Source organism: Erythrolamprus reginae, chromosome 1 (genome assembly GCF_031021105.1).
Source record: "Erythrolamprus reginae isolate rEryReg1 chromosome 1, rEryReg1.hap1, whole genome shotgun sequence".
Taxonomy (NCBI): domain Eukaryota; kingdom Metazoa; phylum Chordata; class Lepidosauria; order Squamata; family Dipsadidae; genus Erythrolamprus; species Erythrolamprus reginae.
In genome coordinates this window covers 69,891,549-69,908,437 of record NC_091950.1, presented here as the reverse complement: position 1 = coordinate 69,908,437, position 16,889 = coordinate 69,891,549, and the positions used below count along the sequence as shown (strand labels likewise).

The window sequence follows — 16,889 nt, the reverse complement described above, 5'->3', positions numbered from 1 at the left end:
CAGTTTCATAAGTTAGGGGGGAAAAGAGCATAATATTTTAAAAAATCAGTTTCTGTGTAGAAGGTTTCTATTACACAATAGTCACTGAAATACCTTCAATATACAGTGATACCTTGTCTTACAAACTTAATTGGTTCCAGGACGAGGTTCTTAAGGTGAAAAGATTGTAAGACGAAACAATGTTTCCCATAGGAATCAATGGAAAAGTGATTAATGTGTGCAAGCCTAAAATTCACTCCTTTTGCCAGCCGAAGCGCCCGTTTTTGCACTGCTGGGATTCCCATGAGGCTCCCATCCATGGGAAACCCCACCTCCAGACTTCTGTGTTTTTGCAATGCTGCAGGGAAATCCCAGTAGGGGAATCCCAGCATCGCAAAAACGAGCGTTTTGCTGGCAATAGATGTCCGGAGGTGGAGTTTCCCAGCGAAGGGAGCATCAGTGAAATCGCAGCATCACAAAAGCACCGAAATCCTCGAAACCCCACCTCCGGACCTCTGTGTTTTTCTGATGCTGCGATTTCACTGAGGCTCCCCTCGCTGGGAAACCCCACCTCCGGACATCTATTGCCAGCAAAACGTGAAGCGCCCATTTTTGCGCTGCTGGGATTCCTCTGCAGCATCACAAAAACACGGAAGTCTGGAGATGGGGTTTCCCATGGAGGGGAGCCTCAGGGGAATCCCAGCAGCACAAAAACGGGTCCTTCGCTGGCAACGGAAGTCCGGAGGCGGGGCATCCCAGCAGCGGCGGTGGGTTTGTAAGGTGAAAATAGTTTGTAAGAAGAGGCAAAAAAATCTTAAACCCCAGGTTTGTATCTCGAAAAGTTTGTATGACGAGGCGTTTGTAAGACGAGGTATCACTGTAGTTTCCTTATTTTTTTTCCCCAACAATGATTATTTACTGGATCTTTGGGGGGGAACTTGCCTAATTAATATTGACACTGCCTTGCCCCACCACAAATTTTAGAACTACTTTCAGGTAGGGTAAATAAAAGATGATGTCATCTAAGATACAGCTAGGGAAATATCATTCCCAGAGAGGACTTTTATGCAAAATATAAACTTGCCTAGGATTCTAAAAGGGTATTCCTCGTCTTTGGCTAAAAGAAAAGTGTTGCTGGCCTTTGCCCACTACTGCTCTCTTTTCCTCTCACTGCTGCAATGTAAGTTGAAGGCCTTTGAAAAAAAAAAGAGGAGCAGGTAAAAACAAGATATGCCTGGTCCTGCCCCGGAGGCTACGCTTATCTTGATCTTGCTAGCATAATTCTTCTGCAATCTGAAAATAGGGATATTGCATTAATATTCCCTTTTATGTATTTTATAGCAGTGTTTCCCAACCTTGGCAGCTTGAAGATATCTGGACTTCAACTCCCAGAATTCCCCAGCCAGCATTCGCTGGCTGGGGAATTCTGGGAGTTGAAGTCAAGATATCTTCAAGTTGCCAAGGTTGGGAAACACTGCCGTAGAGAACTGTCTGGGAGTTGAAGTCCAGATATCTGCCAAGGTTGGGAAACACTGTTTTATAGAACATGCAGGGTTGTCTCACAGTAGTGAAATACTCATTCTGACTTGGTGTGTGGTTTGACTTTGCTTTGTTTGGCTTTGTTTCTTTATATTTTAGGCTTCCAAAGCAGGATGCAAAGCCCCTCATGCTATGATATCTTCCTGTGGCATGATTCCTGGGAACCCTTATCCAAAAGGGAAGCCTAGCCGTATCAATGGAATTTTTCCTGTACGTATGATCTTACTGATCTTTCCATTCATCTGAATTTTCTATTACAGTGTTCCCTCGATTTTCACGGGGGATGCGTTCCAAGACTGGCCGCGAAAGTCGAATTTCCGCGAAGTAGAGATGCGGAAGTAAATACACTATTTTTGGCTATGAACAGTATCACAAGCCTTCCCTTAACACTTTAAACCCCTAAATTGCAACTTTCCATTCCCTTAGCAACCATTTAGATTATTACTCACCATGTTTAGTCATTAAAGTTTATTTTAAAAAATATTTATTAAAGGCAGATGAAAGTTTGGCGATGACATATGACGTCATCGGGCAGGAAAAACCGTGTTATAGGGGAAAAAACCTGCGAAGTATTTTTTAATTAATATTTTTGAAAAACCGTGGTATAGACATTTCGCAAAGTTTGAACCCGCGAAAATCGAGGGAACACTGTATATGTCTTTTAACGTATAAATTGTGTTTTGTGAAAAACTGTATCTCTGTGAAGATTTCTGCTGCTTGAGTTATCTCAAAGAAGGCATGTTATTTAACTTGTAGCTTATTTCATAAAATTGTATCCATGCTGGTTGATTGTAGATGAAGCTGTCTTGTCATGCTGTTTATCATCATAGATATTTTTCTTTTTATATGATAAATTGAAAATATATTACACCAGTTTCAGACACATCTGTATAAATAAAAATGTATATGTGCATTTGTTCAAAATCTTAAATATCCTAATGTTCTTCACCGATTACTTTGAAATTTTGACATAACATTGCATTTGAATGTTTTTATATACCTATTATTATATAGATGTCACACCTGTGACGGGGAAAAACACACAGGTTCTTAAAACAGGACCTTCTTCACTGAGTGCTTTGAAATATTGACACATTGCATTTGAATATGTGTGTGTTTGTATACCTACTATTATATAGATGTCACACCTGTGGTAGGTAAAAACAGCAGCAATGAAGCTGTATGACAAATTCTTTCATTTCCATACATGCTCATTCCGCTTTGAAATTGCCATGCAACATGCAAAGGTCTTGACAGGACCTTTCAAAGGTGAAGATGTCCTCATTCCTCACATTCCTATGATTCCAACGGATATGCCATTTCAATTTAAGAGATTTATTTATTAGATTTGTATACCGCCCTCTCCGAAGACTCGGGGCGGTTAACAACAATAAAAAAGACAATGTAAACAAATCTAATATTAAAAACAATCTAAAAAACCCCAATTTAAAGAACCAATCATACATACAAGCATATCATGTATAAATTCTATAAGCCTAGGGGGAAGGGAAAATTTCAATTCCCCCGTGCCTGTCGACAGAGGTCGGTTTTAAGGAGTTTGCAAAAGGCAAGGAGGGTGGGGGCAACTCTGATATCTGGGGGGAGCTGGTTCCAGAGGGTCGGGGCCGCCACAGAGAAGGCTCTTCTCCTGGGTCCCACCAAACGACATTGTTTAGTCGTCGGGACCTGGAGAAGGCCAACTCTGTGGGACCTAACCGGTCGCTGGGATTCGTGCACCAGAAGGCGGTCCCGGAGATATTCTGGTCCGATGCCATGAAGGGCTTTATAGGTCATAACCAACCAATTCAATTGGTGTTTGCAATCACCATCAACAAAACTCAAGGCCAATCTTTAGAATTGTGCGGTTTAGATCTACACACAGATTGCTTTTTACATAGACAACTATGTTTCATGTTCTACAGTCAGCAAACCAGACTGAGCCACAGCAATGCATGGTCGGGTACAGCTGGTACATATATAAGCAAATCATGACTTACTGAACAGTACTCCTTGAATCAGATCTATCTTTTTGCTTCGAACATAGTGTTATATATTCACTAATGGAAAATCTGTATTTATAGGGTTCCCCTGTTAAGAAGGAAAATGAGGACTATTCTAGTGAAGGCAAGGGAATAGCAGCTCGCATTCTTGGACCATCAAAACCAGTAAGTCACATTAATGCCATGATCAAAAAATACCATTGACTTAGCTATTGAAAACTAGATAAATTTAGTAGGAGTATACAGATGTGACAAATACGACCCCTGTTTGTTACCGATAGCAGCTGATATATAAATCTAAGATCCTGTTCTTTAAAAAACCTTGTTTATAAATGTCAATAATTTTATAAAATTAGCTATTAAGAAAGAATAACTTTCATAAAAGGAATGAAAAAGTATTTCAAGTGCATTCTAAATGCAAGAAAACAGAGGTTTTATTATTAAGAACAGACTTTCCCAACTTGGTATCTTTCAGTTATTTAGGATTATAATTTTTATAATTTGTGCCCAACATTGTGCATGTAGAATGTGGGAATTGCAGTCCAATACAACTATAAGTTAGAGAAGTCTACTTAGGCAGCAATGGCTATTGTTAGGCTTTGTTACAGCATAGGGACATGGCATGTTTCTTCGGTGCATAGATGGTGTTGGGCAAGAAGTACAGCCCTACTTCCTCTCGCTATGCAACTACTAAAGTTTATTATTTATTATTTATTTATTAATTAGATTTGTATGCCGCCCCTCTTTGCAGACTCAGGGCGGCTAACAACAGTAAAAAGACAATATGAACAAATCTAATATTAAAAGTAATGTAAAAAACCCCAATTTAAGAAACCAATCATACATACAGACATGCCATGCATAAATTTTATAAGCCTAGGGGGAAGGGAATATCTCAGTTCCCCCATGCCTGACGACAGAGGTAGGTTTTAAAGAGCTTACGAAAGGCAAGGAGGGTGGGGGCAACTCTGATATCTGAGGGGAGTTGGTTCCAGAGGGTCGGGGCCGCCACAGAGAAGGCTCTTCCCCTGGGTCCCGCCAAACAACATTCTTTAATTGACTGGACCCAGAGAAGGCCAAATAAATAAAATAATAAATAAATAAGATGTGACAAATACAACCCCTGTTTGTTACCGATAGCAGCTGATATATAAATCTAAGATCCTGTTCTTTAAAAAACCTTGTTTATAGTTACTGAGATTGAAAGAAAAGGGCAGGAATAAAAAAGAGAAGCAGAAGTAAGCCACTATTTAGAATAGCTGATCACAGAGGTGGAATCTAGATAGAAAATAAAAGTAAACTGATAGGAGGATGAATCAAATAATGAACAGATTCGCCCCCAAAAGAAAACCAATGAAAGGAGCACAGGAAAGAAGAACCTTTGTAAAAGCCAAATGTGTCATTTGGCACACAAACGTGTGTTGCATACTGGGTAGCCTATTTACATGATAGCTTTGCATATAATCGTTGACCTTCTTGTTTAGGCTCCAGCAACATACAATCCACACAAGCCTGTTCCTTACCCGATTCCTCCTTGTCGACCACATGCAACAATTGCACCAAGTAAGTTTTTGTCCTGTTATTTGACAAATAATTCTAATTGTGTACCTAATTGGTACTTTTTACAGGTAGCTGATAGCCTCATATCCTTTTATTTATATATGAATACATTTGTTTTATCTGAATGTCAACGCCCCAAATAGCATCTGAGAAATAAATCAGAATCCACTCCAATTCTCACACAAGAGGTTCAATTTATTAGCAGAGCCATGTTGGATTACGTTTCGGCCATTCTGATACTAATTTCTCTCCAGTGTTCCACCCAGGTTAAGGTTCATCTCACATCCCCACACGCACAAGTGCAATCACGTGGACCAGTCCAGTGCAGGGATTCACCTACTTATTTTATTTATTTTATTTATTGGATTTGTATGCCGCCCCTCTATAGTTGACACAGAACAAAAGATGACCTTGGACGCTGAGAAGGAATTTGTTGTGCCTATAACTTCTCTCCACCCCTCCCAATTCCCTTATGCTGTGTTACTGTGGCAGGCCAAAGCCTCTTAACTCCACGTGATGGCTTTCGGCCTGACACTGAGGTTGCTTGCTTCCTGTATATTTCTATTTGTCTCTGGTCTTTTCTGACCAAGGACATGGTGGCTCAGTGGCTAAGGCGCTGAGCTTGTTGATCAGAAGGTCGGCAGTTCGAATCCCTAGCGCTATGTAATGGGGTGAGCGTCCATTACTTGTCCAAGCTTCTGTCATCTAGCAGTTTTAAATGCGAGTTGAAAAAGAGGAAGGTAACAGCACTCCATGCGCCTTCAGCGTTGACTCATGCTGGTCACATGACCACGGAGACGTCTTCGAACAGCTCTGACTCTTCGTCTTAGAAACTGAGATGAGCACCGCCCCCTAGAGCTGGAAATGACTAGCACACATGTGCGGGGAAACCTTTACCTTTAATCTTTTCTGATGCGTTAATAGCCTGCATGCACGAGTATCCACACCCATAACTCAATGCCAGGGGAGGGCAAAAATAGCTTTCCCCGCCCCCCGGAAGTCCTCTGGTGGCTGGAAACGGCCTGTTTCCCAACTTCTGGTGGGCCCAGTAGACTCGTATTTCGCCAGGCTAAAAAGGCTTCCCTGTAATCAGGGGAGGGGAAAAATACCCTCTACCCCCCCCCACCGGAGGCTTTCTGGAAGCCAAAAACATCCTCCCAGAGCCTCTGTGCAAGCCAAAATTCAGCTACCCAGCACACACATGCACGTTGGAGCTGAGCTAGGGCAACAGCTCACATGCCAGCAGTTATGGCTCCGCATGCCACCTGTGGTACCCGTGCCATAGGTTTGCCATCACTGGCCCATAATAATAGGTGATCTTTTTCCATTTATTCGATACCAGATGAACATTTCATTTTTTTTCCGGACCAAATCAACAATATTGTTTTATGTATGTATGATACACCCAGTATAATATAAGTTAAGCTATTTTTAATTTTTTTCCGCAGATAGTATACAGGTAGTGTGTAATATTATTGAATAGTTTTACATAAGTAAATAATGTTAAAATATTTTAAAAGCCTTGCAGAGGAACTGTGATTTTCACATGTACAGTGGTACCTCATCTTATGAACGCTTCTTCTAACGAACTTTTCAAGATATGAACCCGGTGTTTAAGATTTTTTTTGCCTCTTCTTCTGAACTATTTTCACCTTACAAACCCAAGCCGCTGCTGCTGGGATGAAGGGGTTTCTTTTTTTTTTCTTTTTTGAAGAAAGAAAAGGGAGGGGCGGCTTGGAGGGGGAAAGAGTTTGCAGAGAACAGCGTGCTTGCAGAGGCACTGAAACGGTGTCTTTTGAAGAAAGAAAAGGGAGGGGCGCCCCCCTTGCCTTTCTTTCTTCCTTCCCACTCACCCTTTAGCCTAGCCTTGCTTCTTCCACCCACCCCCTTTAGCTGCTCCTCTCTGCCCTCTGTTCGCCTCCCTTCTAAAGTTTGGGATTTCCCTGAAGGATTTGCACGCATTATTTGCTTTTACATTGATTCCTATGGGAAACATTGTTTCGTCTTACAAACTTTTCACCTTACGAACCTCCTCCTGGAACCAATGAAGTTCGTATCATGAGGTACCACTGTACTACCTAAGGTGAGACAATAAACAGAGCAACCCAATAGGAATATACGCTAGTTTATTGTTTCTCTAATTTCCTGTGTCTTCTCTTTCCTTACCAGGTGCTTACAACAATGCAGGTCTTGTTCCACTGGCGAATGTCATAGCTCCTGGTTTGCCAACTCCACCATCATATGCCTCTAGTACTGTAGGAACAGGTAAAGCAGGTATCCTTGAAACGCCCAGGTGACCATTTTATGTAGTAAGAAGTAAGAAAGAACATGTAAATAATAATGAACCTGAGACAGAGCCAGTTTGGTCTAGTGGTTAGGGCACCAGGCTAAAGCCAGATGGGTGACCCTGGGCCAGTCACATTCTCTCAACCCAACCCACCTCACAGGGTTGTTGTGGGGAAAACAGTAAGAGGGAGGTATATGGGACATGTTCGCCAGCTTGAATTATTTTTTTAAAATAAGTTTTATTGAATACAAACATTAAAAAAGAACATTTAAAACATTGAAATATAAACTTTAAACAAAACCATATAAACAAAACAAACAAAAAGAATGAATGCACAGACAAACAAAAACAATCCATTGAATTTTTGTAACCCTTTTGCAGTAAATTGTGTTGATGTCATATTTCCATGAGTATACGTGTAAGTTAAACTGTATTCCCTCTACAGTTTTCAATTCTCAATCTATTTAACTATTAATATCCCCTTTTATCATATACATTACTTATATTCTTTATACATCTTTACTTTAATATGTTCATTCTCCATTTTCTAGAATTTATTTTTCCTTATTTTTATGCCTATACCTATATACACTTGCCAGCTTGAGTTATTTGCAGAAATAATAAAGGGAGTGGGGAATGAGAGAGAGAGAGAGAAAATAAAAGAAAAAGAAAATAAAAAAGGAAGATTACATTAGATTAGATTTATTGGATTTATATGCCGCCCGTCTCCGCAGACTCGGGGTGGCTCACAACAATGGTAAAAACAGTACATAGTAACAAATCTAATATTTAGCAATCTAAATTACAGTTTTAGGTTAAAAAGTCCAAAAAAGAAACCCCAATATATAAAAAACAAGCACACAATCAATTATACACTGGAATAGCTTCCTGCTCTTGGTTTCAGAAAGCCACTGCCAGGGTCCATCAACCCATCCCTGGTTGCAACTGTTCTGAAAAGGAAATGTCAAATGAGGTGCATCTATCAGCGTGTATTTTAAAGATTTGTCAAGAGAGGCTTCGGCTTGGGGAAAAAAAATCACAGTGGGCAGAATTAGCACCTCACCTTTAGTAAAGGGAAAGTTTGAGCCAGAACGATGGCCGATTACTCAATATCAACTTTATTTGATTAGTCAATCGACCATATCAAAGCGAGGAAAAGGACCACATCTGTCGTCATAAAACTGACTGCTTAAAATACAATAAAATTGGCTAAAATAGAGGGAATTTGAATAAATAATAAGTTAAAATGCAGTATAATATGATAAAATTGAGTAGTAAAACATGAGAATATAACTCGTGCAAAGGATTATATTAAACAAATCTAAGATACTGATATAAAATATTCTTAAGTGAGTTCATCTCCTTTGCATGCCACCCCAATATGTTCTATAAAACGTATTCTCATCTGAACAGCCCTGACTATAAACTTAGCGGTTCTAGAAACTACATATATATTTGTACCCTGAAGAAAATATGATAATTGTTTATTACAGTCCCAGTGTATGATTTTGTCTAGTAGGGGATGTAAATACTGAGGCCTTACTGAGGAGTATTACTCAAATTATAGCAGAAGCAAATTGTTATTCTCTCACACATTGTTGAACCCAGATTTTATTGGCAAAACACTTTCCAAGTAGTCCTCGACTTATGACCATTCATTTAGTGATCGTTCAAAGTTGTAACAGCGCTGAAAAAATTGACTTACGACTGTCTTTCACATTTATGAGCATTGCTGCATCTCCAAAGACACATGATCAACGTTCAGCTGCTTGGCAATTGGCTTGTGTTTATGACATTGTAGTGTTCAAGAGACATGTGATCACTTTTTGGGACCTTCTGACAAGTAAAGTGAATGGGGAAGTCAGATTCACTTAGCTATGTTACTAATTTAACACCTGCAGGGATTTACTTAACAAGTGTGGCTAGAAACGTCATAAAATGGGGCAGAATTTACTTAACAAAATGTCTTGCTTAGCAACAGGAATTTCAGACTCAATTGTGGTTGTAAGTCGAAGACTACTTTAGCAGAAATGTCTTAGTTCTTCTTTCGGATCAATTGGTAATCAAAGCAGTGTCAAGGAAGCCCTAGGGTTTTTTTTCGCATTTTGTTCTGTCGGGCTCCCTGGTAGAATCCTCCCAAAAATTCACAGGTACGAATTTCAGACACACACACACTTTTGAAAATTCAAAACAATGTTCTTTATAATGAAAATTCACTTAAACCAAGCCCTCTTTTGGTATAGCAAAGAGCACTCGTCTCCAAACAAACTGGTAATTTGTACAAGTCCCTTATCAGTTCTGTGATACTTAGTTTGCAGCTGTGAGGCAATTCACAGTCCTTCTTCTTTCACAAAGTGAAACACACTTTGCTCTGGTTTAGTTTCAAAGCGGGGGGGGGGTCAGCACACAAAAGGTCAAAGTCAGTAAAGCAGGCAGGAAACATAACGATCAGATAATCCTCCACAATGGCCAAACCCACAGGCTGCTATTTATAGCAGCCTCCCTAATTACCACAGCCCCACCCAACCACAGGTGGCCTCATTTTCTTTGATAATAATCTCTCAGTTGTTGCCTATGCATTGCTCTCCGCATGCGTGGCTGTATCATTAACTCTTGTTCTGAATCCAAGGAGGAGCTAGATAATTGATCTCCTTCTGAGCTGTCTGCCCCACTCTCCTCCTCCCTGTCACTCATGTCTTCTTGGTCAGAGGAGCCTTATTCAGCAGATTCAACGGGGGGGGGGCAGGCCTGCAGCATGTGGATGTCTCCCCCCACATCCACAGTCCTTGGGGCAGGAGCTGGGCCAGAGTAACCACAACACATTTGATAAGTAATCTGTTTACTATTCGCTTCTTCCTTAATTCATTATACTCTTTATGTAGAAAATGAAGAACTTTCCAATCAAGCAAAATCTTCCCAAGCTCAAGGTAAGTTTACCAAAGACAAACTACTATAATTTCAAATACATAAATCTAATGCAGATTTTTTTTTAAAAAAATAGCAATTTTAAGATAAAGTATAAATGCCAAATTTACTATCTGATGTGGAGGGGCGGGTTTCTGATAGTCAATCTCATATGTATATACATACTCAGTCCTGGATATATATACCATATTGAGAATTATTGTGAGAAATTCATTGTGTTTGTTCCTAGGTTTGGTTAGATAATGATTTGGATGGACTCCGAAGCTAAGTAAACTTAGTGTTGAGTCTTTTTTCTGCAGTTACTTGACTTGACTTTATTAATTGAAAGCTTTTATTTAGCACAAGTGGGTAAAAACTGTATTTGCTCTCATCAGTAGGTAATTGAATTTCTACTTGAAATGAGAAAAAATATTTATGCTTTGAAAGTAAGCCCCTTTGAGCTTATATCTAAGTAAACATGCATGGGATTTAATTTTTTTTAAAAAAATATTTCTTTAACAATTTACAATAGAATGAATATAGTATAAAAGAGAATTTGTGAAGCCTTATTTTTTTATTAAAGTATCCAACAACAATTAAAGTTGGATAATAATTAAATTTTTGTTTAATGATTTAAGATTAAACCATTTAAATAAACGTTGGGTGAACCAGAAATAAATCAGGGGAATGAAAATAAATATAAAAATAATTCTGCCTCTCACGTGCTTTTGCATACTGTTCTCTGCAGTATGTCTCAAATGTGAACGGTACAACATGTATTATTCTAGCATCAAGTCACATATGAAAGTGAAATAATTTCCTATTGCTTAATGGAAAAGTAAATGGCCATCGTTTTCTTTGATAGAAGTCAAAGTGACTTTTGCACCGCCAACTTTTTAAAATCTCCACTGACTTTCTATGAGAGACAATACAATTTCTAATTCTATCCAGTAATAATTGGTTTCATAGATAATCGAAATGTTGTCCCCTTTTATTCATTAACCTTCCCAGAGTAAAAAGTACTGAGTATATTTGCCATTTGTAAATTCCTAACACTTTTTCACAAGAAAAACAGAAAATACCGGCAACATCATGGATCCAATTATCGTACTTAAAAAGATTGCTTTAAAGTCAGAAGGTTTCCCTTTTTTTCCTCCTGTTTAGCAAAATTAGTCAGAGGTATGTTCCATAATCCAGTTGCTTAATGACTATTATTTTTATCTCAAATTAATAGTTCACCAGTTTTGTTGTACAACTCCTTCCCATTATCTTTTCTGGAGTAATGCTGCTTTTCTCTCTTACTTTCTAAACTATAAAAATTCCAGAGTTTCTAAGGTATTATGAGATCATCATGCCTATTTCACATAAATGAGTTCCTTCTACTTTCAGTGATATTTATCTATTTATGTTTGTATACTAGCCAGATCAGACTGACTTAAAAAGGTGTACAGATAAAATAAAAATTAAATTAGTCAAATAGAGCCGTAAAATAATCTCTTACTACTAAAAGTCTCCTATACATCTGTTTGTAACCTTCAATTGGACAAAATGGTGCATTCTAAGACTTAAAAATACATAGAAAAGTTGGAACCCATTACTCTTCTGGGATTAAAACTTGGCAAAGTTGTGGCCCGTTCAGTGCACTATGCTGCCACAGTCAGCCACAGTCAGGTGTTTATTATTTCCAATACTCCCTGCCAGTTTCTCACAAGGGAAGTCTGTGGGGAATCTGACACAAAGTTGCTTCTATTTTCACAGCTTTTTTTCCTGCACATGGTCCATTCTGTTTCTCTGCTTAATTAAGAAAATACCTCTGAAATAATAACCCAATGAATTGTCTAGTAACCAATTATAATAGATATTATCTCAGATGTATCTCAAAAGTATGTATCTCAATATCAAAAGATATTGACAAAATTGAATGGGTCCAAAGACGGGCTACAAGAATGGTGGAAGGTCTTAAGCATAAAACGTATCAGGAAAGACTTAATGAACTCAATCTGTATAGTCTGGAGGACAGAAGGGAAAGGGGGGACATGGTCGAAACATTTAAATATGTTAAAGGGTTAAATAAGATCCAGGAGGGAAGTGTTTTTAATAGGAAAGTGAACACAAGAACAAGGGGACACAATCTGAAGTTAGTTGGGGGAAAGATCAAAAGCAACATGAGAAAATATTATTTCACTGAAAGAGTAGTAGATCCTTGGAACAAACTTCCAGCAGACGTGGTAGATAAATCCACAGTAACTGAATTTAAACATGCCTGGGATAAACATATATCCATCCTAAGATAAAATACAGAAAATAGTATAAGGGCAGACTAGATGGACCATGAGGTCATTTTCTGCCATCAGTCTTCTATGTTTCTATGTACATAACAGTCTTGTAAGAAAGTTCCATTTTGGTGAACTTCTGGAATGATGCCAACACCTTCTGGCTGTTCTACAGGGGGTGCATTGTCACAAAATAATGTTGCTGATCCCCGCCATCTCACATACACAGGCAATGCTCAAAGTTTGGACCGAGGATACAGGATGAATTTGTTCCACATGGAGAACGCAGTCCTGAAGATGCCCAGGAAAAAATTAACTATAGTTCCACCTTGCCCAGGGACAGTCACTCTATTGCCCCCATTCTCACAAATGATCAGACCTGAACCTTTTAGTGCAGGGTGCTTTGTATGAGCGTGTCTGTCTCTGCGTGTGTTGGTAAAAAGGAATTGTGGAGCTGAAGTAGGCCCTCAATTTTTGAAAAATCTTAAAGTCCCCATTTTATAGTATAAAGCCCTCTGAACATTCACACTAGTTATTTATGTTTGGGGGAAATTAAGTTCAAAATAAGACACTTGCTTGCATTCAAATAAGAAGTGAACAGCCACAGAAGCTTCAACTTTGGCATATAAATCCAACTAATAAATAATAAATAAACTTCAGTGATGCCTCGGTGGTGCAGTGATTAGAGTGCAGTACTGCAAGCTACTTCTGCTGATCACCAAATGCCAGCAGTTTGGCAGATCAAATCTCAGTAGTGTCAAGGTTGGCTCAGCCTTCCATCCTTCCAAGGTCGGTAAAATGAGATTATTGATGGCAATATGCTTACTCTCGGTAAACCGCTTAGAGAGAGCTGTAAAGGATTGTGAAGCGGTATATAAGTCTAAATGCTATTGCTGTTGCTAACTCTCTTTTTTTAAAATAAAACTTTATTAATTTTCATAAAAATTGACAAACATACATACAAACATTTAACATAAAGTAGGGGTTGCAATTTCCCCTCTTGTCGTAGAAGTCAATTTTTTTACAGAAAAAGAATACATTGTTAATGCCTTAAGTCAACATATTAATTTAAATGGAAAGAAGAATTTTGCTCAACCTTACAATACAAAAATTTCATAGAAAGAAAAAAAAAAGAAAAGATGTTGCTATCTCTTGAAGGTTGGGTGAACATTGATTCATTTGGATTTTTAAAATGCCCAGATTGCTTTGGGCACTTAATAAATAACAGAACAATGGAAAAATAAACATATAGAAAAAACATGCATATTAGAACAAAAGCATGCAGAACCATACATTTTTTAAATGGCCATATTACTAAAAAACCCAAAAGCTGGAATGGGGATATGGGACCAAAATTAATACCAAATCGATTGTGAATGAATTCTACGGTAATAGCAGGATAATTGAACCAGTGATTTTGTCTCATTTTTGCATATCATTTTGCTTTTTGGGTAGTTGTAGTAGCACCTTTTATTTTGCTCCTATGCCGATCCATTGCTATGTAAAGTGTATTGAAATGCATTCATGTTGAATACAAACATATCTACTGCCTCCCAAGAATTCTTACTGGTTTTGTTTCTTTCCAGCTTTTGCCACCCAAATGAATCATCTCTTTGCACCTCATGGTTCTAACCCTGCTGCTACTCCAGCCCCATCATCGGTTAAGGCAATAGGCCACTCATCATCAGCACTTCCATCTCCAGCTGTGCCCGGGATAAGCGTGTCCAACCCTGCCTTTCCCGTCTTCCCTGGGCAGGTTATCCCCTCCCTCCATCCGCCTCAACCATCCACTCCCGTTCCTACTGTTGTCAAATCCCATTCGCTGCCTGCAGTCCCTGCCACCTCTGCTCACGGCGCCAGCCTTTCTCCGCTCCCGGCACCTTTCTCCGGACTGGCTTCCGTGCTGCCTGCCACCGCAGCGCCCCAAGGGCTCTCCACGCTTTCTGCCACCCCTGCTCCTAACGAAGCCTTTGCGTCTGCCCCTGCGCCCTTTGCCAGCCTTCCCTTTTCTGCCGCGTCTGTCACGGCGCCAGCTAATAATCCTCATTCATTGCCATCTGCTTTTGCGGGCCTGCCTTTGCCCTTGACCCCGAATCCTCAGGGAGTGGCTAGCTCCATTTCATCGACCATTGCCAATTCTCCTGCCACTAGTTTACCTTGCCCGGTGAATTTGCCGAACCCACTTTTGTCAGCTTTAAAGGGGTTTTTCTCCATGAACGATAGCTCGCTGATGAACTCAAGCGCTCTGCCTTCGACCGTGACTGCTGAGCTTGCCTCTTTGTCTGGCCTCCTCAGTCAGAACTCCGAAGCCGCCTCTTCTTCATCCGGTGGCAAGGGTTATGCGCCAACTGTTACCTCATCCCTCCATCATCTTTCCGCTCCAGGACTCTCCATTTTTTCAGGCCTGGCCTGTCAGCCAGGAGGGGGCAGTAGAGCCACTTCTCCGGCGTTATCCTCACAGTCTCCTTTAACAACAATGACATCATCCAATTTGCCAGTCAGCGGTGGCTCCTCATTGGGTCTTCCGCATTGTTCAAGCCCGGCCAATCTCGACCAGCAGGTTTCCTCCGCTCCAGCCGGCCCAGTTCTGATTAAAACCGAACCCACCAGCCCGACTCTTTCGGGTCTCAAAATCCCGACTCCCTCTGGGGCGTCCAATCACAGCACTTCCGGCTTGGCAGCCCTCGGGCACACCTATCCCTCAGCTGCTTCGTTACCGTGCAACTTAACGAGTTCCCTCAACCCAGCACTTCCCGCTTTGGCCTCTCCGCTGAATAGCTCCCCGTCTGTTCCCTCCCACGCTTCGTCCACTCCGGTATATAATGCACTTCCTCCTTTCACTTCCTTGACCAACAGCTTTGCTTTCACTGGCAATCCGGCACTTACTCCAACGGGGCCTCTGTTGCCACCGCCAACTACTTCTGTCCCACCAGTCAGCTCCACAGGGCCCATCCTTCCGCCACTCATTGCCACAGCAGCTGCCCCGGCTCCACCATTCTCCCTCAACTTGTGCAGCGCTGTCTCTTCCCTGTTTTCTGTCCCTCAAGTGCCCCTGGGCTCCTGCAACTCATCCTTCCCTCCTTTCCCTGTCTCTAACACACCCTCTGTCACTCCTGCTCTCCCTTCTTTCCCTGGGCTCCAGGCATCCTCCACAGTAGCAGCAGTTGCCCCCCTGCCAGCAGCTGCCACAGCCCCATCTCCAGCTCCGGTGCTGCCAGGGTTTGCCTCGGCCTTTAGCTCAAACTTCAACTCGGCACTTGTGGCACAGGCTGGGTACGTTTCCTCCGAAAAGCCAAACGTCGTTTGGGCAGATTTTCTTACAATAATGTGCAATATGAAGCCTTAAGTGTGAGTGATAAAATACTGATAATTATTATGCTTGCCTTCTGAATTCTCTTACTGTTAAACATTGACAGATCCTGTCTATGGTTTCTCTTAATTTCCTTAGTCTAGCAGGGGAAGATTTATCCTAGTGGAGGATATATAATTGTTTTGAATTGATTGTAATCTTTGAGAGATATTCTAACCAGGAATAAAATATTGGAATATTTCTGCTACATACACTGAAATAACCAGTTCCAAATTAGCATGACTTCAGGCCAGTCACTCTCTCAGTGCAACCTGCCTCACAGGGTTGTTGTGGGAAAAATAGGAAGAGGACAATATATATTGATATAGAGATCATATGCAGTGTTCTGACCTCTACAGTAAGAATAAAAGTATTATATGTACAAAAACACCAAAACATTTTATTTTATTTTGGTTATTTAAAGTTTGATGTGAGGAAGAAACATCAGGGATTATATGGGTGGAAGCAAAGAATTATTTTAGTGGAAAAATAGATAGATCGATAGATAGATAGAGAGAGAGAGAGGTAGGTAGGTAGGTGGGTAGATAGATAGATAGATAGATAGATAGATAGATAGATAGATAGATAGATAGATAGATAGATAGATAGATAGATAGATAGATAGATAGATTAGATAGATAGATAGATAGATAGATAGATAGATAGATAGATAGATAGATAGATAGATAGATAGATAGATAGATAGATAGATAGATAGATAGATAGATAGATAGATTAGATAGATAGATAGATAGATAGATAGATAGATAGATAGATAGATATTTGCCACCTTGAGTTATTTATTAAAATAAAGCAGGATACAAATAAATAAATGGACAAATTGAAAACCCTTTTTGATCAAATGTTGATTGCTTCCATACAGTGTATCTATATAAGCTGTATGGTGATTGGTCGGACTGTAACAACCATCAGTATTTATTGATTTATTTTTGGTAGTGTTGAGTGTGTGCATTTGAAAACGTTCTGCTTCTGCATTT

At 40.0% G+C, this 16,889-nt stretch overlaps 1 protein-coding gene across 4 annotated transcripts in view; it reads left to right on the top strand.

The window, feature by feature from the left end:
- Positions 1-16,889, top strand: part of PROSER1 (proline and serine rich 1) — a 30,619-nt gene that overhangs the window by 8,764 nt on the left and 4,966 nt on the right. For 3 of the 4 annotated variants that reach the window (XM_070755182.1, XM_070755191.1, XM_070755209.1), the window contains 6 exons: positions 1,618-1,728; positions 3,600-3,683; positions 5,003-5,081; positions 7,248-7,352; positions 10,248-10,292; positions 14,129-15,815. In XM_070755182.1, coding sequence (XP_070611283.1) covers positions 1,618-1,728; positions 3,600-3,683; positions 5,003-5,081; positions 7,248-7,352; positions 10,248-10,292; positions 14,129-15,815 — 2,111 coding nt within the window. The remainder of the gene's footprint in view (positions 1-1,617; positions 1,729-3,599; positions 3,684-5,002; positions 5,082-7,247; positions 7,353-10,247; positions 10,293-14,128; positions 15,816-16,889) is intronic. The other variant, XM_070755200.1, reaches the window with a different exon arrangement.